The 27,523-nt window shown below is 38.7% G+C and overlaps 1 protein-coding gene across 3 annotated transcripts in view; it reads right to left on the reverse strand.

Moving 5' to 3' along the window:
* Positions 1-532: 532 nt before the first annotated feature.
* LOC139468329 (transducin-like enhancer protein 1) overlaps positions 533-27,523 on the reverse strand; it is an 80,737-nt gene continuing 53,746 nt past the window's right edge. For 2 of the 3 annotated variants that reach the window (XM_071250431.1, XM_071250270.1), the window contains exons 9-22: positions 19,674-19,781; positions 19,262-19,312; positions 18,790-18,951; positions 16,500-16,620; positions 14,540-14,637; positions 14,142-14,206; positions 11,878-12,058; positions 9,720-9,788; positions 9,440-9,541; positions 8,737-8,882; positions 8,137-8,248; positions 7,354-7,436; positions 6,125-6,305; positions 533-5,355 (exon numbers count right to left, since the gene is read on the reverse strand). In XM_071250431.1, coding sequence (XP_071106532.1) covers positions 5,248-5,355; positions 6,125-6,305; positions 7,354-7,436; positions 8,137-8,248; positions 8,737-8,882; positions 9,440-9,541; positions 9,720-9,788; positions 11,878-12,058; positions 14,142-14,206; positions 14,540-14,637; positions 16,500-16,620; positions 18,790-18,951; positions 19,262-19,312; positions 19,674-19,781 — 1,587 coding nt within the window. In that variant the 3' untranslated portion in view covers positions 533-5,247. The remainder of the gene's footprint in view (positions 5,356-6,124; positions 6,306-7,353; positions 7,437-8,136; positions 8,249-8,736; positions 8,883-9,439; positions 9,542-9,719; positions 9,789-11,877; positions 12,059-14,141; positions 14,207-14,539; positions 14,638-16,499; positions 16,621-18,789; positions 18,952-19,261; positions 19,313-19,673; positions 19,782-27,523) is intronic. The other variant, XM_071250354.1, reaches the window with a different exon arrangement.

The following is a 27,523-nucleotide window of genomic DNA, read 5'->3' on the forward strand; positions in this document are numbered from 1 at the left end:
AATGTGTTTTGGACCTTAAGTTTGCAGTGTTTTCGAAGACCGTTTTCAGCCCAGTAACGTTTTGATAACGTTGGCCAAATCCAATTTTCAAGTGTACATACACTTTTTTTGCCCGACAGTTTAAATAATTTACTATTAATTAGTCCAGTAAATGAAAAAGTTGGGGAATACTGATATTCGCATGAAGCTTTTTTTCAATTTATAGGTCATGGTTGCCTTCACTGTGTATACGTTTGGCATGTGAGGGCGTGACCGCATCGCTGGGACCACTACAATATAATGTATCATGTTTCTATGACAACCAGACAATTTGATCTTGACCTATATGTTCTGATAACCTTATAGTTCTGATGCCAAGTATGTAAACTTCATTTCATTTAGGACGTTGGGACAACTATGACAGCTATTTTGTACAAAAAGAATAACTATTTTCAAAATAAAATAATTTGAAACATGTTTGGTTAATTCTAAGCAAACAGCAACAACACAATTTTCAGTTTTTAAATATTTTTTTTATTTCTTTATGTGCCAACAAAACATGTCTGCCTCACAGACTGTGACGATGCTAACACCAGTATTATGCTCGAAGGTCATGTTCCTCAACAGTACGATTTTCAGTATGCTCAAAGATTTTATGAGAAACAATATGATACAGTGTCATAACTTAATGTTTAGCGAAAGTAGTCAAGTAAGTATGGAGCCATTAATTTCTCCTGTCATATCACACGATTACATTACGTGTTCCAAAGTGGATGCATCACTTGAATAGAAGATGCTGCTGCATAATTGAGTGATGGTAATTCAGTTAATGTCATTGCATGACAACTGAAATATAGAGATTAGTGGGTTGGTGCCATTAAGTTCAAATTGGGTCTCAAAAAAAGTGGCCAATGGGGTGTACACACTCTCACCACAAAGCTGACAGTCAATAATTTTGATCAGAGCTGAAAGTTATCTGTCCCTCATGACAACCAGCTTGGGACTCCCTGCTCATATGTCCTTGAGACAACTTATCTTGGGACTATTCATGTGTAGTTGTCATTGGGGACCATACAATTCCTGCTAGATTTGTCTCTTTTGAAAAGCAAGCTACCATGACCAGTTGCGGAAGGGAAAGCAAATGTGAGAGTTGTAATAAGACAATTAACAGTACTTCCTGGTTCATTGCAAGCCTCAATGATGGCCACTGTAAGCCTAATAGAACCTTGCATATCTACTGATGTTCATTACCAGCACTGCGGTGTAGATTGCACCAGAGTCAGTGATGCATGAGGGGACTATCAATGACAGTTCACGACACCAGGTTGTTAATTGCAAACATAATAGTGTTCATTGCAATGACGTCACTTACAATGAATGCTGTTAGTTCCAGCAAGCTATCAAACATGTTAATGTCTACATCGTAAACAGTATAAAGATAGACAGTTCACTGGATCAATAACACCATATTAGACTCAACAGGGAACTGGAAAAAATTGATGGTTGATTTATTGTTGAACACGTTAAAATAATTCTTCAGAAATTTGGATGTAAATGAACAGGAGAAGTTATATGACATTGAAGTTACCACAACTATTGAAGTTACCACACCTAGAGAAAACTACTTGCTTACTTTTAAAACTGATAAAATACTATAACACATGTTTAACATGTCCTTACTAAGGATATTGGCAGTAGTCTCCCATCTTATCCAAACGCATTGTTTCCTTTTCATTCTTGTGGTTCACATCACCTAAAACATCGTCATTTCATATTGCATAAAATTACTTAATTTTTAAAACTTCAAAAGTCCAATTCAAAAACCCATTACATATTCAACTTGTTAACAATGTACAGGTGTTTTTTTGGCAAATGAGTTCCACTTTATATTGACAACCAACCGCACTTTTAAAACTTTAGGTAATTTGAAACTTCAAAAATGAAAAACAAGCCCATAGCAATGATCTAATTCATATACATTGTAAATATTTCAGACTAAAGTACTACTCAAGTAACACCAAATATATTCAATCTGACATACAGATATTAAAAATTCTGTAGTTAGTATCTGTTAAAACTTGATGAGAAAATGACAGGTATGAAACATTCAGTCATCCCAATCACAACATGGAACGATGCTTCCACTCTCATTCCTATAACACAGTTTAATACACTAAATGTATATTTGGCTTAACAAACACACTGATAACCACAGTAATGAATATTTCAACATTTCACAACATCTCCTGGCACTACAGAAGTCTGTGTACCAATGGCCACTGAAATAAATATAAACAATTCACAATCTCAAACAGATTTAAACAAAAAAAATTCTGTTTCTTAATATTTTGAAATGTGACTGATATTGATCATAAACACTACCATTGATACAACTCATATTTGTTAGATTTGTGTTGCCATGGAAACAGTCACAAGATAACAGAAGTTGATATCCAGAACTATCTTGATTACATGTAAGAATTTGAAACATAAAAGTATTTTCTATATGATCCCCCTTTTTGTAAATAATATCTCTTTCTATGGAATTCAATTGGAATTTTTTTTGCTATTTCAAAACATGTTACTGCTATGAGCAATAATCGTGCATGACTTATGTTTAAATATCATACCTCCAAACTTATTAGTGAACTTGTTGTTACATCCAGCGTTGGTTTACCTTATGTTTCATCATTACATTTCTTTCTCAATATAAATAAAATGTCAGTGCTGAAGAATAACCTTCTTTATCAGTCTTGATTATCTGCCGAAATAGATTCCAGATTCCTAAAACCCATGTTTTCAACAGTGGCACTGTCAATATCTGTTCTGTTGATGCTCTTTCTGGTTCAACATATATTACTCTTCCCCCTCATACAATGTCAAACAAATTGTCCTCTCAGGCTCAGGTACAGATTCAAATACAAATCTGAATGTAAACCTTTCATTATGTCATTCCATGTGGCACTTTCACTATCAAGACATACAAGACCTGCTCGGGTTCTCTGTGGTTAGCTTACTTTCACATTGATGGCAGTTCTCAAGCATATATGTTAACAAAACGAAGCATGTCCTGAGCATGAATAAGATTGGTCAAATCTATGAGATCACTGTAATGCAACTGATAGCTGATTAGCATGACATATAGCTGAAGACTATATACATAATGGTAAGTTCCATGAAACTCTTGAAGAATGGCAATATGTACCAGTCCAACTGTGGCACTTCCTGTTCATCCAAATTCAGCACTTCCCATTTGTCCATATTCGGGCAATGTTCACTTCTCAATGACCCAGGTTTGTCCAGCGGGTCTACATGCTTCATGACTATGTCCATATTTAACTGGTGCTTCTTCTTCATTTGGACCTTCAAAGAAACATGGCAACATCTACATCTGAAACTGAGGATGGCAGGGTCCAACATTTTTTAAACATGTCAATCTTTAGGTCCATGGAGAAGTCCATATGGTTGAAACATGTCAATCTACAGGTCCATTTGAGAAGTCCATATGGTTGAAACATGTCACAATCAATAGGTCCATGGAGACGTCCATATGGTTGAAACATGTCAATCTACAGGTCCATTTGAGAAATCCATATGGTTGAAACATGTCAATCTACAGGTCCATTTGAGAAGTCCATATGGTTGAAATATGTCAATCTACAGGTCCATTTGAGAAGTCCAAATGTGCCAACCTTCATGGTAAAGCCAAAGCCTTGAGGTGCGAGAATGTTGGTATATTCTTCAAAGATTTGAAGGGAACATGGTTTTCTGGTTCACAGTGTTGAAAAATATATAATGTTGATATCCTTTGTTCCAAGTGAAGGAGGTGTTCTCCAGAATCTCCAGTTCCTAAGTCATGCCCAGTAGATTACTGACACCTTCCACACTGAAGAGGCTCCACAGAGGCTGACTACAGACAATCATGTACAGTAGAGAAAAGTCCACTAAGCACAAGACAACATGTCAATGTCATCACATGTCCAACATGAACATCAAAATAAACAAACTTCGTCCATTGAACACATGACACATTTTTTTTAAAACAGGATGACTGTAGATTCCTGTGTTAAACACAGTCACACACACACACACATATATATATATTTATATACTATGATGAAACACTGAAATGCTGTGAGGCTGAATCAATCACTTGTCACTATATACAGAGATGTACATTTCACAATGTCAATAGGCTGAAATAGATGACAATATTTATGTAAGTGAGACACACAGAAGTCTACTAAAATGACACGTGAACATGTCCTTGTATTTTGACATGCAGCATTGTCTGCCTACTCCGCATGATGTTAGATTCCACATAGACTATCCCTTGTGCATGGCTCATGCATGCTCGTGTACCTTTTGACAGCATATCAAGTACATGCTCTTGAATATTTCAATGTCATAGCTTGTTTGTACCCTTGTATATTTCCATGTACGTGCCTTGTATCATTCCATGAGTGGCTTGTTTGTATCCTTGTATCATTCCATGACTAGCCTTGTATTTCATGAGAGACTCATACATGCCTTGTATATTCCCATGGTTTGGCGTATACATGCCTTGAATATTCCCATGGTTTGGCGTATACATGCCTTGTATATTCCCATGGTTTGGCGTATACATGCCTTGTATGTTTCCATTGCTTTTCTTGTACACACCATGTATATTTCCATGGCTTGGCCATGCCTTGTATTTCATGAGAGACTCATACATGCCTTGTATATTTCCATGGTTTGGCTTGAACATGCCTTGAATATTTCCATGCCTTGGCTTCTACATGCCTTGAATATTTCCATGCCTTGGCTTCTACATGCCTTAAATATTTCCATGGCTTGGCCACGCCTTGAACATATGTTGTATGTTTTCATTGCTTGGCTTGTACATGTCTTGTATGTTTCCATGGAATGGCAAGGATGTTTTGAAGAATCTGTATCAAGCCGCCAATAGAAATATTTGATGACAGTGCAAAATAAATCATTTCTATACATATACAACTCACACACACACTGTTTGAAACACGCTGTCTCGGAGCATGTCAATGTCTGATCCAGTCTTTGTGTTCCAGACCTCGTCAGCATGTTCTTCAGTTCACTGTATACGTAGCACTTAAAACACTTGTATCCACAATCACAACATCGTACAAGCTGCTCCCCCTCCTCGTCCTGATGCTTCTTGACGCTGTGCCAGTTGCTGCAACAAGTAGGTGTTTTAGCCAGGTAGGAAACTGCCATGGAGTCCACACATGTTGGTTTAACCTCATCCAATCAGAATATGACTTCATATAGCGTGGCTTTCTTGTCACCGGAGCCAGTAACGATGTACTTGTCATCAGCTGATATGTCACAACTCAACACAGAGGAAGACTCCTTGGACTGAAACAAGAGTGCAATACATATTTTATATAATAACAAAATACATAATCCTTCCTTCATATATACCAAATGAAACCTTGGTTACACTTATGAAATATAACACTGATCTAAACCCATAAAAAGAAATGATTGACTCACATAATGTGAACCTTGACTTAAACACATGAAATGAGACCCTGACCTAAACACATGAAATGAAACCCTGACCTAAACACATGAAATGAAACCCTGTCTTTAACATATGAAATGAAACCCCGACCTAAACACATGAAATGAAACCCTGTGTTTAACATATGAAATGAAACCCCGACCTAAACACATGAAATGAAACCCTGACCTAAACACATTAAATGAAACCCTGACTTAATGACTAAATGAGATACAGACCACAGAGGGCCTACATATTGTGATAATATCGATGAGGGAGCACTTAAATGTTAATTGATACGAGTACCCACAGTCCGTGTCCCTATACTCATCAGGACAGTTATGATCAATACATTAAATATTAAAAAAACCAAAAACAATATGTGCCAATATTATCCAAAGTATTGACTGTCATAAAAACTAAAGATTTGTCGTGATGATGTGATGATGAATGTGATGATGTGATGATGGATGTATATGTGAAATGTTCTTATTGTAGTGTAATGATAGTAAGTGTTAGCATGATCGTGTGCTTGCATACATGTGTGTGGTGTTTCTGTTGATAAAAGTAAATAATATTAAGTTGCCATTATATGCATACTTACTGCACTCTGACACATACCTGGAAAATACTTGCTCCATATGGCGTTCTCCATGCGTTGAGGAGATTGTCTTTACCCGTGCTAACGAACCACTTGCCACAGTAAGCAAACTTGAGAGAGAGGACACAGCTCTCGTGGAGATGAAGCTGGTACTTGTCTGGCTTGGACTGATGGAGCACCTCCACGTTGCTGCTCTCCATGCTGGCAAGTTAATGGGATTTAATAAAATCAATAAGGAAATTCAGTACAAATCACAAACTAAGGAAGATAAGAGGTCTTTGCAACACAAATGTCAGCTTGGGTTAGGAACAGTAAGTGCAGGGAGAGCTATGATTCAGGGGTTTAGTTTGGGGTTAGGGTTAGGAAGTGTTGTGGGAAGAATGTGTAGGGTGACCTTTGCATCGAGACTTGGGTCGCTTTCTTTGAAGGACTTTAGTGCCATGACTGTTTAAACTCTCCTCCTTTCACAGTAATTGATTGGGTGCTGGTTAAGTAATGTGATGGTTTTGACAGTGGAATAGTTGAAGGAGTTGGGATACGTTTGGTCTGTAGTTAGGGTCAGGTTGACGCATGTTCCGGGGTCAGTGGAGAAGGCGGCATGGTTATAGTTTCAGGTGAATAGGGTGAGGCTGAGGTTTCAGTGAGGTGATGAGAGAAGGATGGGGTCTGAGTGAGGTGTTAAGGAGGGATTGGGTTTCAGTGAGGTGTTGAAAGAAGGATTGGGTCTGAGTGAGGTGTTGGGAGAATGATTGGGTCTGATTGAGGTGTTGGGAGAAGGATCGGGTCTCAGTGGGGTGTTGAGGGTAGATAGGGTCTCAGTGGTGTTCAAGGGATTGAAATCAGGGATGTTCAAGGGATAGGGTCTCAGTGGTGTTCAAGGGATAGGGTATCAGTGGTGTTCAAGGGATAGGGTCTCAGGGCTGTTTCATGGATAGATCTCAGTGGTTGTGTTCAAGGGATAGATCTCAGTGGTGTTCAATGAATAGGTCTCAGGGGTGTTCAATGAATAGGTCTTTGTGGTGTTCAAGGGATAGGTCTCAGTGGTGTTCAAGGGGTAGGGTCACAATGGGTGTCAGGTTGATTTCTGTATTTTCAGTTTGAATTTTATTAAAAACTCATATATACTGACTGCAACCAACAATATATGGACTTTTATAACAATATTGATTATTTCTGAAAACCTTTAGAAATATATACAAAAAAAAAAAAAATTCACAACTGGTCCTTTATTTATTCATCAAATACCTACCCGACAGCAAGCCACTCTCCTGTAGGGCAGTACCCCAGGGAGAAGATCTGCGACGTGAAGTCATGCTGCTGTAACTGACGGCCCTGGGGACACATAGATTAGGTATGTTAACATCCATTAACATCATCCGACTAATATGGCCACAAATTCATAATGTGTTCCACAGTTTTCTCTCAGGGTCAGACCATAAGCCCAGCTAAATGTAATTACTTGACCTATCTTCCACCATCAGTCACAGGTGTGCAGGTGGATTATGTTTCTGATGTTGAGCTGTGACCTTGACATTAGTTTTTTAGTGTACTTGGCAATCATTTGATGTATTTGGATACTTATAGTTCCACAACGTGTTTTCTGATTATTCTAGGCTGCCTGTAAACCATGAATTTATGTACATGCTATATTCTTGCCAAATTAGATTCTGAAATTGAGCCTGTAAATGAAATTGTCAATAGTCATATCTGTAGCATGGGATCTCTTGTACATGATTGTATTGATTAATAATGTTGTGTGGTACTGCTGTCCATCTCTAAACTTACAATAGCAACCGACATCCACGCAACTTGAAAATAGCTGTAGAACCTGACACAAGTTTTCATCCACATACAGACAGGGCGCATTATGAAAGATAGTGCTTTGATAGACATTAAGAGTTTGGAAGAACATGAAACATTTATGGATAACAGCTGCTTAATTGTTTGTAATGACTTTCACAGAATGATAATATCTTTTTGGCAGTTGATGGATACTAAGATGTGTATCAGGATTACAGAAGTTGGTACCGACCTCCCTCAAGTCCCAGGATCGGACCGTGTTGTCCAGACCACCTGTCCAGAGTTTCGTTCCATCCGTGGATATGTCGATACAACTAGCGCCATCTGTGTGACCTTGGAATTGCCTGAAATTTTGTTCACGTATATTATTACACGCTATAAAAATATGAATTAATGGTTGATACTATGATCGTATTTTATGCATATATATTCACCACCTTTAATTAATGAAAGCACACTTTAGGGATGTGTTTGATTCTGACCTACTTGATTAGAATTTGGTTGAAGGTGTGTTTGTTTCCGACTCACTTATTAATATTTTTCATTTTGTTTCTGGGTCTATTGTACTATTGTGCTGTGTATTGAGATGAAAATGTTTACATTATGGTTTGTTAAGCTATGTATTATTCCAGTGTCTGGTTATGGCTGTGTTTGTTTGTGACTTACCTAACCAGTGTCTGGTTATGGCTGTGTTTGTTTGTGACTTACCTAACCAGTGTGTGGTTATGGGTGTTTGTTTATGACCTACCTAACCAGTGTGTGGATATGGTTGTGTTTGTTTGTGACTTACCTAACCAGTGTGTGGTTATGGATGTGTTTGTTTGTGACTTACCTAACCAGTGTCTGGTTATGGAGATCCCAGACCGCGATGTTGCCATCACTACAACAGCTGAAGCAGACCTTGCTGTCGGGACTGATGGCAAGGGCATAACATGCAGGGGCACTTGATGTCAATTCCGCCTTGATCCTTGGAGTCGACTACAAACATTAGTCACCAAAAATGAAAATCTATTTCATAACACCTATCAATATTCTAAAACATATTTTGTCATATCAGGTCTTGAATGACATAGAAACAAGTGCATTGTTCTCTTAATGGAACACCCAAGCGGTGGATAACAGTTTTTGCTACATATGTATCTGAGAAAGGGAAGTGATATTCCCCCTCATTGCTTGTACAACAACAAAGTTTACATATTCTTCCTGTTCCATGAAAAATGTTGCACCCAATGATATCCCCCTTGCTCCTGTTTGAGGAATATCAGATGTATGCACGCTCATGCTGTAAACATATCCTGACATGAAACATTTGCTTTCTAGATCTGTTTATCATACAACAAGAAAATATACTCTACTTCCATGTGAATAATTACAAGCATATCTGAAAGCTGCAGGAATATTCTTTCTTCCCCCTGAGTCTATACACATATCTAATATAATGCCATTATATAAACCTTTCCTTAATTCCATCTGTTTTCAACAGGAAATAATCGCATACATGTGTTCTAGGCTTTCACAAGCATGACTCTACTCACTGCTGCCAGATCCCATATTGATAACGTGCTGGCCTCGCCTCCCACTATCAGTGTGCGGCCATCTTGCAATAACTTGATAGATCTAATGTAGTTATCTCTTTGCTGGAAAAAAAAGCATCATATGGATAAAATATGAAAGTTCCAAAACATTTGATAAGGTTCAATCTTAGACACGTATCATTACTTATCAAAGGGTATTTTGTAGAACTACCAAACATTTGATATGGCTTAATCTTTGACATATATCGTTATTTATCAAAGAGAAGTTTGTAGAACTCACCAAACAGTCGAGCTGGGAGACGGGAGACTTGTTCCCTGGTTGACTGATATCCCAGACCTTCACACAGCCCTGAAAGAACAGTCAGACAATCCTGACACATCCATAAACATCGCATCCTTGACTATCATTACCGACATCATCTAACTGCAACTGCTTGCGTAATGTCCACAAGACTGTCTCACTTGCAAGTTATTAACCCAAGGCCACCTGTTTTACATTTCTTTTGTTTTATGGATGAGTCTGCCAGTCTGCAGAAGGAGAAAAGATAGTTTGAAGAAAACAAATTGTTTGATTACTAGTTTGTTTATTTCTAGACACTCTATTTGTGATAGTTTCAACTTATATTTGAAGAATATATTTTCCATGAAAAAATGAAGTATAAAATTCAATAGTCAGTTTTCAAAACTGTTACCTTGAATTCTTACATTATCAACTAAATTTACATGCAAATTTCTTTGAATGTGAACTTCAGTCAATCCTGCCCATAAAAAAAGGAATTAAGATTTGTATATGGGTGAACTGAGTTCACTTAAGTGTAAACAAAACACTCATATCTAATGGTAATAGCTTACTTTTCAAGTTTTTGTTGTGGTGTTTGACATAAGGGATAACTTGATGGAGGCGTGACAAAACATTACATGCCACGAGAGGTGATTTCTAACAGTAGTCTGATTACAATGTCTAGAAATTTCAAACAGAACTCCAATTACAATATCTAGGGGTTTCAAACAGGATCTGATTACAGTGTTAATAGTCTCACAGCAGAAATCTGATTACAATGTCTTGAGGTTTCAAACAGGACTCTGATTACAATATCTAGTGGTTTCAAACAGAACCCCAATTACAATATCTAGGGGTTTCAAACAGGATCTGATTACAGTGTTAATAGTCTTCAAACAGAAATATGATTACAATGTCTACAGGTTTCAAACACGACTCTGACTACAATGTCTAGAGGATTCAAACAGGATCTGACTACAATGTCTACAGGTTTCAAAGAGGACTTGACTACAATGTCTACAGGTTTCAAACATGACTTGAGTAAAATGTTGAGAGGTTTCAAACAGGACTCTGATTACAATGTCTACAGGTTTCAAACAGGACTTGAGTAAAATGTTGAGAGGTTTCAAACAGGACTCTGATTACAATGTCTACAGGTTTCAAACATGACTTGAGTAAAATGTCTACAGGTTTCAAACAGGACTCTGATAAAACAGCGTCCAGACCTATTCTGGTAAAGGGCACCAGACATTGGAGATAAAGTCTTTAACTTTTTCTGGCTAGATAGGCAGATATAGAGGGGGGTAAAGGGAGTGTGTTGTGATGTGTTGTCTACATTAAGGGTGTCACCCCCTTTTCATACACTGAGCCCTATTGAGTAGTTTTCCATATGGTGCAGTCCAGTACACTGGATGCCATGAAATGTCTATCTGGTCTACAGATGCCAAGATTTCAATGCTGAAATTTATTTATGTCTGAGTGACCAATCAATAAAATAATTAGCCCCAAGCGTACCAGTTTGAGCATGCATGATCATGCATTCTGTGAGAAGGTCAAGGTCTTATTTACTTCTACCAGACATGTGCACTGATATGACTCAAGAGTTCTTAAATTAGTTGAAAAGAAAAATTGATATGCCAGGTGCTTAGAGGTTGGGAGTTGGAACCATTCACACTCATTTGTCTACACATGGTTAGGGCAAGATGCCTGTAACCCTGATGGTGTACGCAGATGAATATACACATAAAAGTCAAGTTATTCAAACACTAAATGTAATACTTTTCAAAAATCAAACATAAACAGGAAGGTGGTAATTAAAGATACAGGACCAGAATATTATGTGGAGGATTTACTCTATAACTTAAGGTGTCATGTGGGTAGTCTAGTGGCTAATGTGTTCGCTTGTTCAGTCAGAGCCTGTGTTTGACTCTCAACATGGTTACAACATGAAAAGCACATTCTTGGTGTCTTACAGCATGGTAATACTTGAATATTTCTCAGAACTGCACAAAACATTAAAAAATGTCAGTAATAGAGAGAGATTTCAACTGAATTAAATTGGTAATGGAGTATGACATATAAATACAAAAACATGATACGCACCAACCATGCAGGTCACTTCTATTCAAATTTTCTACAACTAGTTACCATTCCTTACCTTGCCTCCTGTATACACGTGTCTGGTCGGGTTGCTAACTGTAACTGCACACACAACCTCCCCATGATTCAATGTGTTGATCTGCCGAGCATGACGCGGAATGCCTGGACCAATCAGAGCGTCTGGAGGAAAGGGCACCGGCTGCATCTGACCATCTCCACTTACATGAAAGGAATATGCTCTGGAATCAGACAGATTAATTTGACTTCACGTAAACTGATATATTAAGAATGAACTTCCATGGCATTTGTTTTATAACTGTGTGTGGTGACAAATGAACAGCAACAGAAGAATATGTCCAAAATATCTCCTAGAAGAATCCATACTAGCATACTGGTACATTGACAGTGAGGTCTCATGGTACATTAACAGTGAGGTTTCATGGTACATTATGGTTACAGTGAGGTCTCATGGTACATTATGGTTACAGTAAGGGTGTCGTGGTATATTGAGGTTACAGTGAGGTCTCATGGTACATTATGGTTACAGTGAGGTCTCATGGTACATCATGGTTACAGTGACATCTCATTGTACATTGTGGTTACAGTGAGGTCTGATGGTACATTATGGTTACAATTAGGGTCTTGTGGTACATCATGGTTACAGTGAGGTCTCACGGTACATTGTGGTTACAGTGAGGTCTCATGGTACATTATGGTTACAGTGAGGTCTCATGGTACATTGTGGTTACAATTAGGGTCTTGTGGTACATCATGGTTACAGTGAGGTCTCATGGTACATTGTGGTTACAGTGAGGTCTCATGGTACATTATGGTTACAGTGAGGTCTCATGGTACATTATGGTTACAATTAGGGTCTTGTGGTACATTATGGTTACAGTGAGGTCTCATGGTACATTGTGGTTACAGTGAGGTCACATGGTACATTATGGTTACAGTGAGGTCTCATGGAACATTATGGTAACAGTGAGGTCTCATGGTACATTATGGTTACAGTAAGGGTGTCGTGGTACATTGAGGTTACAGTGAGGTCTCATTGTACATTGTGGTTACAGTAAGGTCTCATGGTACATTATGGTTACAATTAGGGTCTTGTGGTACATCATGGTTACAGTGAGGTCTCATGGAACATTGTGGTTACAGTAAGGTCTCATGGTACATTATGGTTACAGTAAGTCTCATGGTACATCATGGTTACAGTGAGGTGTCATGGAACATTGTGGTTACAGTAAGAGTCTCATGGTACATCATGGTTACAGTGAGGTCTCATGGAACATTGTGGTTACAGTAAGAGTCTCATGGTACATTATGGTTACAGTGAGGTTTCATGGAACATTGTGGTTACAGTAAGAGTCTCGTGGTTACAGTAAGAGTCTCGTGGTACATTATGGTTACAGTGAGGTCTCATGGTACATCATGGTTACAGTGAGGTCTCATGGTACATTGTAGTTACAGTGGGGTCACATGGTACATCATGGTTACAGTGAGGTCTCATGGTACATTGTAGTTACAGTGAGGTCACATGGTACATCATGGTTACAGTGAGGTCTCATGGTACATTATGGTTACAGTGAGGTCTCGTGGTACATTGTGGTTACAGTGAGGTCACATGGTACATCATGGTTACAGTGAGGTCACATGGTACATCATGGTTACAGTAAGGGTCTGATGGTACATTATGGTTACAGTGATGTCACATGGTACATCATGGTTACAGTGAGGGTCTGATGGTACATTATGGTTACAGTGAGGTCTCATGGTACATCATGGTTACAGTGACATCTCATGGTACATCATGGTTACAGTGAGGTCTCATGGTACATCATGGTTACAGTGAGGTCTCATGGTACATCATGGTTACAGTGAGGTCTCATGGTACATTATGGTTACAGTGAGGTCTCGTGGTACATTGTGGTTACAGTGAGGTCACACGGTACATCATGGTTACAGTGAGGTCACATGGTACATCATGGTTACAGTAAGGGTCTGATGGTACATTATGGTTACAGTGATGTCACATGGTACATCATGGTTACAGTGAGGGTCTGATGGTACATTATGGTTACAGTGAGGTCTCATGGTACATCATGGTTACAGTGAGGTCACATGGTACATCATGGTTACAGTGAGGTCACATGGTACATCATGGTTACAGTGAGGTCTCATGGTACATTGTGGTTACAGTGAGGGATAACTCTTTCCAACCATTTTGGTAAATAGGAAAATTTTCAGAAATACTTCAAGTTTAGTATTTTTTTAGAAATGTTTAGTTAGTATTTCCTCGGATGTTTTTTTTCAACTTACGGTTTTCCCCCTGGAATGCTGCCGAGTGCTCCCCGCATGTGTGCCGGAGAGCTTTCAAGTCCTACCTGCACCAACAAAGAATTCTACAGTATAACACACTGTACACAGAACCAACAGTCTCAGCTGCAATATAAGAACATACACTATGGGAATCCTATCTAATACAGAGAGCCTTAAATTCGTATTTATCTGTCAGCTCTTGTTTTTCAGCAAGGGTGGAAACTGGACTGCTATAGTTAACTCCCTTGCCTCAAGAAGATGAAGTATATACAGCTGTATGATTAACTGATGGTGACTGATTTCACAGAGTGTCTAGTCAACGTAGGCGAGTGTCTTATGGAAACCTCTGGAGGTGGGCTTAAACATGAGAGATTGTGTAACAGCGGGCATATACTGACCAATGGCCTGGAGAAGGGTCCAGGAGACATACTGTTATGGAGGACACCGTTGAAATTGTTTGGGCTCAGCTCTCCATGAGGCAGGAATGGGTACCTCTCTGTGAGAGAAAAATATGTGTCAGTTTGAAACACATCAAGTACTGAAGACACAGAACAATCAAACGTTACGAGATTCTTAATGAGCTAAGTCTTTTATAAATAATTTCATAACTTTATAATTTAATAATTTTTCCATATAAGACACTAAATGGTTTAAGTTGTCTCTAGATTATCATTCTTAAAACATTGAAAAACAAATCACATGAAAAATAGCTAACAACTATTATTCATGTCTTGGGTTTCACCAAAGTGGTAAATGTAACATTTGTGCCTTCAGGCATCTTGGTATCACCAAACTCATGTAATAACTGGCACACACAAGTCATGACTGTATTCACCACACTTCTTATACCCGACTCCTGTTTCCAGTCTAGCACAGCCTAACTTCACATACCCATCTACCCTGTTTAGTTCTAAGACAATAGTTCTACAATCCTAGCCACTACTCTTTACATTAAGTCAGAGACTATTCCTTCGGTACATGGTCTCTGATTAAGTCGACCCTGTCTCGTTTTGAGCGACACGACAAGCCCTACATAACTAGCCACTAGACTTTATGTCTACCCTATCTAGTTCTAAGCGACACGACTAGCCCTACATTACTAGCCACCAGACTTTACATCTACCCTATCTAGTTCTGAGCGACACGACTAGCCCTACATTACTAGACTTTACGTCTACCCTATCTAGTTCTGAGCAACACAACTAGCCCTACATTACTAGCCACCAGACTTTACATCTACCCTATCTAGTTCTGAGCGACACGACTAGCCCTACATTACTAGACTTTACGTCTACCCTATCTAGTTCTAAGCGATACGACTAGCTCTACATTACTAGCCACCAGACTTTACATCTACCCTATCTAGTTCTGAGCGACACGTCTAGCCCTACATTACTAGACTTTATGTCTACCCTATCTAGTTCTGAGCAACACGTCTAGCCCTACATTACTAGACTTTATGTCTACCCTATCTAGTTCTGAGCGACACGTCTAGCCCTACATTACTAGACTTTACGTCTACCCTATCTAGTTCTGAGCGACACGTCTAGCCCTACATTACTAGACTTTATGTCTACCCTATCTAGTTCTGAGCAACACGTCTAGCCCTACATTACTAGCCACTAGACTTTATGTCTACCCTATCTAGTTCTAAGCGACACGTCTAGCCCTACATTACTAGCCACCAGACTTTACATCTACCCTATCTAGTTCTGAGCGACACGTCTAGCCCTACATTACTAGACTTTACGTCTACCCTATCTAGTTCTGAGCAACACGACTAGCCCTACATAACTAGCCACTAGACTTTGCATCTACCCTATCTAGTTCTGAGTGACAGGACAAGCCCAACATTACTAGCCACCAGACTTTACGTCTACCCTATCTAGTTCTGAACGACACAACTAGTCCTTCATAACTAGCCACTAGACTTTACGTCTACCCTATTTAGTTCTGAGTGACAGGACTAGCCCTACATTACTAGCCACCAGACTTATGTCTACCCTATCTTGTTCTGAGCAACATGACTTGCCCTACATTAATAGCCACTAGACTTTACGTCTACCCTATCTTGTTCTGAGCAACACGACTAGCCCTACATTACTAGCCACTAGACTTTAAGTCTACCCTTTCTAGTTCTGAGCGACACGTCTAGCCCTACATTACTAGCCACTAGACTTTACGTCTACCCTATCTGGTTCTGAGCGACACGTCTAGCCCTACATTACTAGCCACTAGACTTTACGTCTACCCTATCTGGTTCTGAGCAACACGACTAGCCCTACATTACTAGCCACTAGACTTTACGTCTACCCTATCTAGTTCTGAGGTGCTAGCTAGCCTCACAACTCCCCATACCAAGAGGATGGACTTTGGCACCTGGTTTCCCGGCAACAGAAGGGCCTGATGGTCCGGGCGTAGCACTTCCTGAACTTGTGGGGGTGGCCGATTTTGAGACGGGTGTAGCAGCCTTGTCATTCTGGAAGACAAATTCGGTTACAAAAACATAATATAGAAGCAACACATCCTATCCAAGAATGTAAGGAGGCTTATGCCATGGCAGTCTATGTTAGGCTACACAACAGTTGGACCAAACATACTGAGTGAGTGAGTGAGTGGTGTTTAACACCGCTTTTAACAGTATTCCAGTTATATCGAGGCGTGTCAGCTTAATGCGAGAGGAAAGCCCGAAATGATGCAGGTCTCAGACGTTTACCGCTTCAGTGAAACCCACGAGCACAGGTATGGTGCTGTCAAACCTAGAAACATGATCGGGGCGAACCCGGGATTCGAACCCACAATCATGGGTTTCTGGCGTGCCCAAGGGACACAACTCTGCACAGTGAATTGGGGTGCCTTAGAAAACTGTGCCACCTGTGCCCCCCAAACAGACTGAAATTAAACAAGGACAGACAAAGTCCTACAACTCCAGACTTGCTATTTTCTGCTCGTGGATTATCTGATCCTTATCCCAGTTAACTTCTGTGACGATACAATGGATGTGTGTTGGACAATCTACAAACAATCCTCACAGGAGGGATAACAACTGCGTCACAACTGATCCCACTGTCAATGCACTGCAATTGACCATGGTCAGGCCATACATCGAAGACAAATCAAATATCAATACTTCGTAATGAGTCCCTGGTAGAGTGTGAATAGTTTTGACATAAATGACATGAAACGCTATGAAAAATCAATTTTGACTTGTGTTATCATTGATTTTATCCAGGCTTTCATATAAAGTGCCAAATTGGAAGAAAAGAAATCACTATTTTCAATTATTTTTCATTTTTAAATTCTTGTTTTCTGAAATACAGAGATTTTTATATTGCAATGCAATGACATAATGAAAGTAAAAAAACATATCCCATTACTGGAGCTGTTATCAGTGAAAAGTCTTATTATGAGTTTGGAAATTCTTATTTCCAAATTGGGAATGTTTACTGACATTTGTTGCAGAATTGGAGCTGAATCTCAGCTTCTGAGGATCTCTAGATAAATCCCTGGTTACATACTGGTAGTACATTATTTACTTATCATTCTTATCCTAAACATTCTTTGTTGACACCACCTGTGAAGATCCAGGTAAGAATAGGTCTTCAGCAACCCATGCTTGCCGTAAAAGACGACCATACTTGTCGTAAGAGGCGACTAACATGATCGGGTGGTTAGGCTCACTGACTTCGTTGATGCATGTCATTGTATCCCAATTGTATGGATCGATGTTCATGATGTCAGTCTCTAGATTGTCTTGTTCAGACTTGATTATTTACAGACCACAGTCATATTGCTGGATTATTGCTGAGTGCGGCATTAAACAACAAACTTTGTTGAAACACTTTCCTGATATGACATTAGACTGTATCTATATCAGTTAAGCTCAACAAGAAACCTCAACGGACACTGGAAATGGCAGACTAAATCATTACTTTCACATTATCCTGAATATCATACATAAAGTCTGCACTGTAGGAGATAGATAGTCCTCGTCAAAGCCATACATTACTAATAACACTACAATGGCTCCTTTGTCTTTGGGGCGGTCGGGTAGCCTAGTGGTTAAAGCGTTCGCTCGTCACGCCAAAGACCTGGGTTCGATTCCCGACATGGGCACAATGTGTGAAGCCCATTTCTGGTGTCCCCGCCGTGATATTGCTGGAATATTGCTAAAAGCGGCGTAAAACAATACTCACTCACTCACTCCTTTGTCTTTGCTTGTCACTCCTAATCAGCAATAAAATAAAATATTACAAAAAGGAAATGGCACTATTTTCATCACAATCCAACAAAACTGTAAGTATGGCTACCACAATCACAAGTCTTAACACGACTTTCTTTGTTTTATTGTTGTTTAACTCCGCACTCAGCAATATTCCAGCTATATGGCGGCGGTCTGTAAATAATCGAGTCCGGACCAGACAATCCAGTGATTGACATCATGAGCATCGATCCACACAATTGGGATTGATAACATGCATCAACCAGGTCAGCGAGCCTGACCACCCGATCCTGTTTGTCGCCTTTTACGGCAAGCATGGGTTGCTGAAGAACTATTCTGACCCGGATCTTCACGAGTCCAACGACTTTCTTAACTGTGGCCACCATTTGTTTTCTTTTCTTTGTCCATGCAACACATTGTTATCACCTCTTTCTGTTTGGTAGACGTTCCACTTCCGTGAGAAGACGTGTCGCTACGAGGACTGCTTCTGTCATCAACTTTCTTATTGTTGTTGTTGTTGTTGTTGAGTAGGTCTTTGCTAGCCTTCTCCCCTGGAGACAAGTCGCCATTCATCGGAGACGTGTTATCCTGTATAATATCAAAATATAGATAAAAAGTTTCCCTCACCTTTATGTCCATTATAACATATTATCACGACTTACAATTAATAAGATTGTGTATAAATTTATGGGTATTGAATCATATTCATACAATTTGTTCACACAAAAAATGTCAAAACTGAGATGATTGAAATCATAAATAAAATGCATGAAAAAATTAAATCTGTAATTTCAGAGAACTAATATTTTCTGGACACATTTTATGTTCTTTCCCAAAACAGAACAATCACATTTAAAGAGATTTATCCACATATTGATCTGGTGAAACTTGAGCTTACATCACCGACATCCACGACTAATTCTGCATCACTACCCTCTCCATCGTTTTCCTGCAGATGTAAAAAAATGAAATGTTAGTTTTTCACCCAATGAAAAATATTTCACAAAGTCTTATTCGATACCAATTTCAATAAAACTCACTATTAAATCCATAAACATAAAAATTATTCCTGACAGTTAAACATTAATGAGCTTAGGAAGCTGCACAGAGAAACGTTTCTACTTCATCTCTGTAAGTAAAGCCTATACAACCTCTGGCTTCTTGCGTTCATTTTTTCTGTAGAATTAATTACCAAGCTCGTCTAATGTGAAATTGACACACGGCAGCCTGCTATCCCTTCTTCTGAAATATTACTCGTACAAACAATTCAATTTGTTCTAAGGCCTTCAAGCATACATTGACAATCATACCCCATTTTTGTTATCTGATCTTTTCCTTTTTGCTGCACGATTGTTAACTTCAGGCGAACGACTACGGTTGTGGAACCGGTTGCGATCATGTGGAGACGAGGATGAACGCTGTAAAAAAACAAGAAGGATTTTTAATTTCCTGTGCTATGTAACATTTCAATTAGATCTATTCTTGGTTGGATTGAAGACGATGTTCTGCTGAAAAAAATAACGGTTGTATCCCCATTCCAGGTCTACAGACACTGCATGAACATCCAGTGACATCTCCACATCTCCACGTGTGCCGTCAGTGATAACACTACACTGTACCTCTAAACAAATCTTTTGACAGAAATTATTCTACTCTTTTTTCCAAATGTTGTATTAGGCAAAGAAACTGAATATGTTTTCCCCCTTACTCCAAAGGCTCAATTTCCCTTTCGCGTGCAAGGACTGCTAGAGCAAAGAAGTTAGACGATGTTGATTTCAATGTTTTTTTAAAACTCAGCCACAGGAAGCTGTCTCATCTTCTAATGGATATATCTTTTTTTCCAGATTGTAAATGGCAAATCTACTTTACATACGCACACAGGCATCATTTAAAAAAAAATAAATCCACACATGGTATGTATCTTATATTAAGATATGATCATAACACTTGAAAAAAGGTGCTATCAAATTAACAACAGTTACACAATTCCATTAAGTACCACGATAGCATAGCTTACTCTTGAAAAAGATTGTTCTTTTCAAGGCTTTCTCGTGTGAAACACAAATTAATCCCAATAAAATCCCGGACAATGGAACCATCAAAGGTATGGGCAGGTCCCAGTATTTACTTGTGATCAGTCGTCTTCCATAGCAATGGGAAAGGGAGGTCAAGTGTTTTACATCACTGCTAAAAACAGGTTGATAAAAAAAAGACAAGGCCGAGTACAACACTATTTGACCTACATGCTGCAACTGCTCTGGGAATTCCTGGCTTTAGGTGCAACAAGAGAGTTGCATAGGGAATTATGTCTTTTTTCTATGGCTGATAGGACTTGAGCAAATTACATTATAAAAATATTTCACAATTTCTTAAAGAATTTCTTTAATAGTAGCCTGTTCCCAGCTGTCAACTACTTCCAACAACTTTATCCCCTGAAGAGATGCTTTTGATGATTTATTCTGAATATCTATTTTTAGACAATACCTGTGTTGGAATTCCCTTTATTTTGAAGAACTTTAGAGTGAGGTATTTGCATTGCGATAGGAATTAGAACTAATGTTATTGTTGTTTCCTAAAAATTGTGACTCTGACCCTTCCTAAATAAGTGAGTAAATATGGTCCTACGTCATTGCACATATATTCCCATCCACAAATGATAATGTCTGGTCGTCAACTTCAAACAGCAAAGATCCATGCCAACATGATACACAATCAGACAGGTCACACTGTAGGCACCTAATCCTCTCTAACTTCAATATGCACTACAGCAACCGAGTGAGTGATGGTTAATGCCACTTTAGCAATATTCAAGCCCTGTTATGGCAGAGGACATCATGAATGGTACACCTTTCACCCATAGGTGCAACCAAAACTAAGGGTTTGGTGTCACAAGCAAACACATGACCCACAGGGCTATCCTGTAACCATAAGACACTGGGAGACACACGAGTGTGTGTCTGCAGCAAGACATTGTACTTGCCTTATGTCATCAAGAAAAGGTTCATGCTAAGATTTAAGGATACCAGACTTAATCCAAAAGAGTAAAACATTATTGAATACCCAAAGAAAACTATCAATGCCCAATTTGAATGATACCATGGGAGTGAATACTCAATGTTTCAATACAACATCTGGAGCTCTGTGTTCATTCTAACATGACAGTAATATATAACTGCAGTGCCCTAGCATCTTCCCGAGGCAAGGCAGTTAATTGACTGTTAAAGTCCAGCTTCCACCTTGCTGAACTAGGCTGCAATTTTATAGGTTGACTTTAGCGCCACCAGTGGCAATTACGGGTTATGTCCCTTCTATATCCCTCCAATCGACCAATCAGATTCCACCTCTCATATCACTTGTAATTGATTCAAACAAAATGGTGGCAGCCACTCAAGACAATCTGATCAATAATCAGGATCTTTTTGGTAATAAATGGGTCTTAACTCGCGAAGTACATCAAACCAGTTGAGAACCTTGACGAAAAGCATGAAAAGTTTTGTCGATGCCCATTTGACAGTACACATGATCTGCAAATCCTGCCATCAACATGTCAGTCGTCATGTTATTTATGAAACATATGTCGATTTTGTTCCATGATTTTGATTTGACCATGCATAGATTCATCGGTCTAGCCAAAATATATGTCCATAATTCTAGCCTAGTTCGGCAAGGGTGGAAACTGGACTTTTATAGTCAGTTATCTCCCTTGCCTCGGAAAGATGTGACTTAAAGGATGGAGCCATCCGTGCTCACAGTACAGGAATACAGAAGTGAAATGCATAAATTGCATCTATGGATTTATTGTTTTTATATTAAAAATGCGTCACAATTGTGAAAAAAACCCACTTTGCTACAAAGACTCCCATTACTATCGCCCCCCTCATGGCTGGAATGTTGCTAAAGGGATGTGAAATGCTATTCACTCATACAATGTATTTACATATGTATCTGGTTTCACGGTACCTATTTTTAGAACACTACACCATCATCATCATCATCAACATCATCATCATCCATGTGATGTCAATGTAAGTATACAAGTAACATAATCAATATATACTGCAACAGGTGCCAACAATGATAAACTAAGTAACAGTTATTAAATCTGTGCGTTTATTGAATACTAGATTTATGATATTCATAACAATATGCTGCCTCATTAATATACATGTGATAACATCCATTTTATCAACAAAGATCTGCATTATTATTGTTTTATATTCAATATAACGGGTGCTTAAAAAGTGGACTTCAGAGGACATGTTAAAAATGCCAGCTATGGTTGATTTGTCAAAACAATTATTTGTTCCAAGCAAAAAGTTCATAGTACTGCTTTGGTAAAATATATGAAAAGTCTGACATTTTGGTAGTAAAATATTTCTTACAATCATGCACTACTTGTTCACAAGTCACTCAGTGAGAGGCAATTCAGTTGATAACCACTGCTATAAAATGGAAACAAATTAATGTCTACAGAAAAAGGGATTAAGTCCAGACATAGGCAGTATGAGTTGCATCTGTTAGGCTTACCAGAAACCAATAATCATTGGTTTGAATTAAAATTTGACTAGGTTTGTCTGTACCAATTCCTGCTTGTGGACTTTCAACAATGTGGGAAGTGTCTAAGACCTGTGTTACTGTGAGCTTTCATAACATGACGACAATGATGATGATGATGTTGATGATGATGATGTTGATGATGATGATGATGATGATGATGATGATGATGAAGAAAAATGTGGACCCTCATGCTGAAAATCTACAATAAGGTTGAAACAGGCATGAAGTGCATCTCTGAACCATACACATCAACTATATGTGAACCATTTTAAATGTCCTATTATGGAGTAATCTAATGCAACTCAACGACCCCATATTGACACCTTTCCACTTCAATGGCCAATGATAAACCCTAATCCTGATAACTCAATCCCTTTCTTCTCTATCTAAAAACAACAGCTACCTCCTAGAACTACACAATCACTAAACAACCGGATACAGTCCCCTCAGCAGGGGACCAAACCACTCGAACTTTCCAATGGCATTGAACAGTGCAACGCAGTAATGTTAGACAGTATATCATTGCAAGGGGGAGTTTTCATTGGACCATATTAAATCTGAAGGAGTTTGATTGGATATATTTCCTCCTTGTAATAGCATGGTAACAGAAATTAAGAAAGACATTGTAAATTCTCAGAAGTCCAGAGTGGCTGAAGTGGAGTGTCAACACTCCAGCTGTGTTTGCACTTGGGGGTCGTAGAAGGTGCTAGGATATTCAACTGACACATAGCTTCCTCGCTAGTCTCCCAATCTCTACCAAGTCAGTGAATATGGCAACTAGGGAATATATGAGTGCCTGAGTAGGAGTTATGGAAAGACTAACCTGCCATTAATATGTATGGAAGCTTGGTGGTGCCATATCATCTAAATGTGATACTCTGCACTGTAATATATACTCAAGCTGTCGCAGGGTCAGAGAACTGGGCACCTTTTATGGTGACCTCATATACAGAGGTCAGCAGCTAGTCCTTTTGTTAGTGGGTAGTAGAATTGTAGAGGGTTTGTTATCTTAAAAGATTTTTGTCAAAAAACTTGCATACACTCATTTCCTTTGGTCCACTGCAAGCAGAAATACAAGAGATCTTGCTATGCTATAATGTTTTGTAAAATATTTCTTGCATTTAAGATCTTGATTATCATATGCCATATCATCCTACAAGGGTAAAGTTCCTTAAGTGAGTGGTTGAGTGGTTGAGTGAGTGGTTGAGTGAGTGGTTGAGTGAGTGGTTGAGTGAGTGGTTGAGTGAGTGGTTGAGTGAGTGAGTGAGTGAGTGGTTGAGTGAGTGGTTGAGTGAGTGGTTGAGTGATGAGTGAGTGAGTGGTTGAGTGAGTGGTTGAGTGAGTGAGTGAGTGAGTGAGTGAGTGAGTGAGTGAGTGAGTGAGTGAGTGAGTGAGTGAGTGAGTGGTTGAGTGAGTGGTTGAGTGAGTGGTTGAGTGATGAGTGAGTGAGTGGTTGAGTGAGTGGTTGAGTGAGTGGTTGAGTGAGTGAGTGAGTGAGTGAGTGAGTGAGTGAGTGAGTGAGTGCATCTGAACAGTATACTATGGTCAGCTGTAATATATCTGCTTAATATTGGAGCGAAACCCAAAGTACCATTTCTTACTACGCTAAAACCCACTAGCACAGATACGGTGTTGACATGGATACGATGAGATTCGAACCACCACCACTGGATCATGGCACATACAGCGAGGCACCTTAGCTGACTGAGCTCTTTCCACACCAATTAGAACAAGGTAGAACTGTAATAATACCCACGCACAGATGCATCTTCTTAACACTAAACCATCTTATTTCATCCCAGTGTTGCCATCACAGATTTCAGAAATAGATCACTTCACATAGAATTCTGTCGACGATTTATTACCATAATAGGACGTATCATCAAACTATAGACATTTATCAACTGTTGTCTAAAAAATACAACACATACTATTGTCTGTTCCTAATTAGATACTGCCTTCTTTGATGTACGTAAAAAATATGGAAATTTGACTGTGACATTTTGAAACATCATTTGATAATGGAATAATTATGAATGAAAGTTATTATGCTGCGGCTGGCCAAACTGACTAGTCACTTGCATAGAGCTCCATAGTTCCTTATCACAATAATAGATATGTATTAATCAGTCAGTTGTGAAATGAATGATTGAAACACTCATAGTAGTCGTCAAAAGATATTTCATGAATATTTGAATTACCAATTCTATTCTATTGGGGCCCCATGAGTATAAAGTTAATAACTGAATAAAAATGAAAAATAAGTATTTATATGGTATTCAGATATTTAGAATTATTACAATTATTGTACTATTCATACTCAATGAAACACAACATCAAAAAATCTTGTTTACATATACCGTATTCGACGTAATAAGCGCCCAGGGTGCTCTCAAAATTAGAAATGGGGGGCTCTTAATAGAATGTTATTTTGGTGAAAAAAAAACAGCCTTGAAAGATAAATTTTGTGGTTTATGCTGACAGCCTGAAATGTTTATATACGACAGATATATTTTTCCAGAACTTAATTGCGTATTATACACAAATAAATAAGTCTTTTGTACATTGATCAATCAGAAAGGGTGCAAATTGGGATTGTTCACCAGCAAATATATTAGTAAATATCGCCATGGGCGCTTATTAGAGCAGGGCACTTAATACGTCGAATACGGTATACACATATATATACATATATATATAAAAGAAAGGAAAAAATTCAATAAAACTTTTATATACACGTGACTTATGTTACCATGAAGTTCATCGTACAAGTCACGACCTCCATTATGAAACGAGCACATCTGTGCCAAACAGTGACCGTAGCATTTATCACATATGATAATAGCACTTGTCACAATTTCCTATCACATATCATCCCTCAGATAATTCAATATCCTCGGGATTTAGATCATCTGTACATTTTTCTCTATTTAATCACAAAGCCTCCAATCAAAGGCAAACAAATATTGCCCTAGTCACTGATCCATCTAATTGATGGGTTAAGAAAAATAGCTGCTGGCAATACTACCCCACAGCACTCCCTCGGTCTGCGCAAACAGTAGGACCTTTAAGTAAATATGGTCGCTCATTGTACAAACAACGATGCCTTGAAATATTGTAATTCCTTAGTGTTCCTCCCCCCTGTATAAATGCATCATAGCGGTTTTATTTACACTGGGATTTCATTGATCCTGAGCTTGGCGTTGGCATTACTTGGACTTCAGTCTCCATCTAAAGAGAATCAATCTTGCCGATTCATTTTCAATCTCTACTCAGACAAAGAAATCGGAGAAAGAAAGGACAAGCTTATCGGCAAAGCACACCTCCGAGAATTTCTAATCTTTGCGGGTAAACGTGTGGTGCGGGCGGAAGAACAAGAGACAAAAAGCCAGCCAATTAGGGAATGATAGATGAAGAATGGACTTCCAAAGCTATGGTATTCTCGCTTCCCTGCGAGAAGCCGCACGGCAAAGCAAAGCTCCTCACAGGGTTAGATTACGTGCAATTAATGAAGGCACACTAATAGCCATGATGTTCGGCACTGATAAGAGTTATGAGTGTTAATGGATGTAATTTGAACAAACAGGACTACTTTCGAAGTGGTAATGTATTCATACACAATTATTTCATTTTCATGTTTATATTATTAATGAATAACATATGGTATCATTCTATCACCTAAACCTGGATTCCTAGAATATATTACTGAATTTCTTTTGCCGATTACATTGACAGGTTGTCAAGCTCTTAAATGAAACTTACCGCTGACATTAAGTAAATAATCTACAAAAAGATTATCCTTAAATAAAGGCATTTGCTTTTTGAGAAGGATACCCTTGTCTTTCTGTTTATACAGATCCTATGGGTAAATCCAGGGAATTTGAAACCCAAATGGAATATTTATACAATGCAAACATGTTACTCCAATCTATAGAAGTAAACTCATTTCGCAGTGAAACGAGAGTAATCTTTTGTCCCCTTGTGAACAAACATCCCCATGTGTACAGAGGCGAGCCCTGTGTTTACTGAGCGTCCCTTGCATTCAGGTTTTGTCGAACAATGTCGCAGTCGGCAAATCGCAACCCACAGACATCAAATATTGTCTAAGCTATGGCAGTGTAAACAGTTAATATCTAAAACCAACACTCTGCGGCAGCTTGTATTTACACTTCACACTCTTCGCATGCACTACACATCAACTCAACAAAGACACAAGGGAGAAATTGGGCAAGTTTTATTTAAAATGCCCCTTGTATTTGCATAGCAACAAAATAATTTTCCCCCGAGGGCAAACTAATTTCTGACTTTAGTACATGCAGATGGTTTAACGTTATTTGAGCAGGGTGACAAATACAGAATCAATAGTGTGCGTAATGTCGCTCGCAAATGTAAGCAATAAAAACAATGTACATTGTACGATATCGCACACACGGGCAGGGGGATAAACACAGTTCTATACACGTTTATTTCGGTGTTCACTGATCCAGGCTGTAATGTCATACATGAAATTGTCGACATGGTTTGTGAAGTCATTGTGAAACAAAATCAATACAAATTCATTCCACCACTAACCCACTCATAAGATACTCAATTATTACAGGAA

Source organism: Haliotis cracherodii, unplaced genomic scaffold (genome assembly GCF_022045235.1).
Source record: "Haliotis cracherodii isolate W230 unplaced genomic scaffold, xgHalCrac1.p SCAF_1, whole genome shotgun sequence".
Taxonomy (NCBI): domain Eukaryota; kingdom Metazoa; phylum Mollusca; class Gastropoda; order Lepetellida; family Haliotidae; genus Haliotis; species Haliotis cracherodii.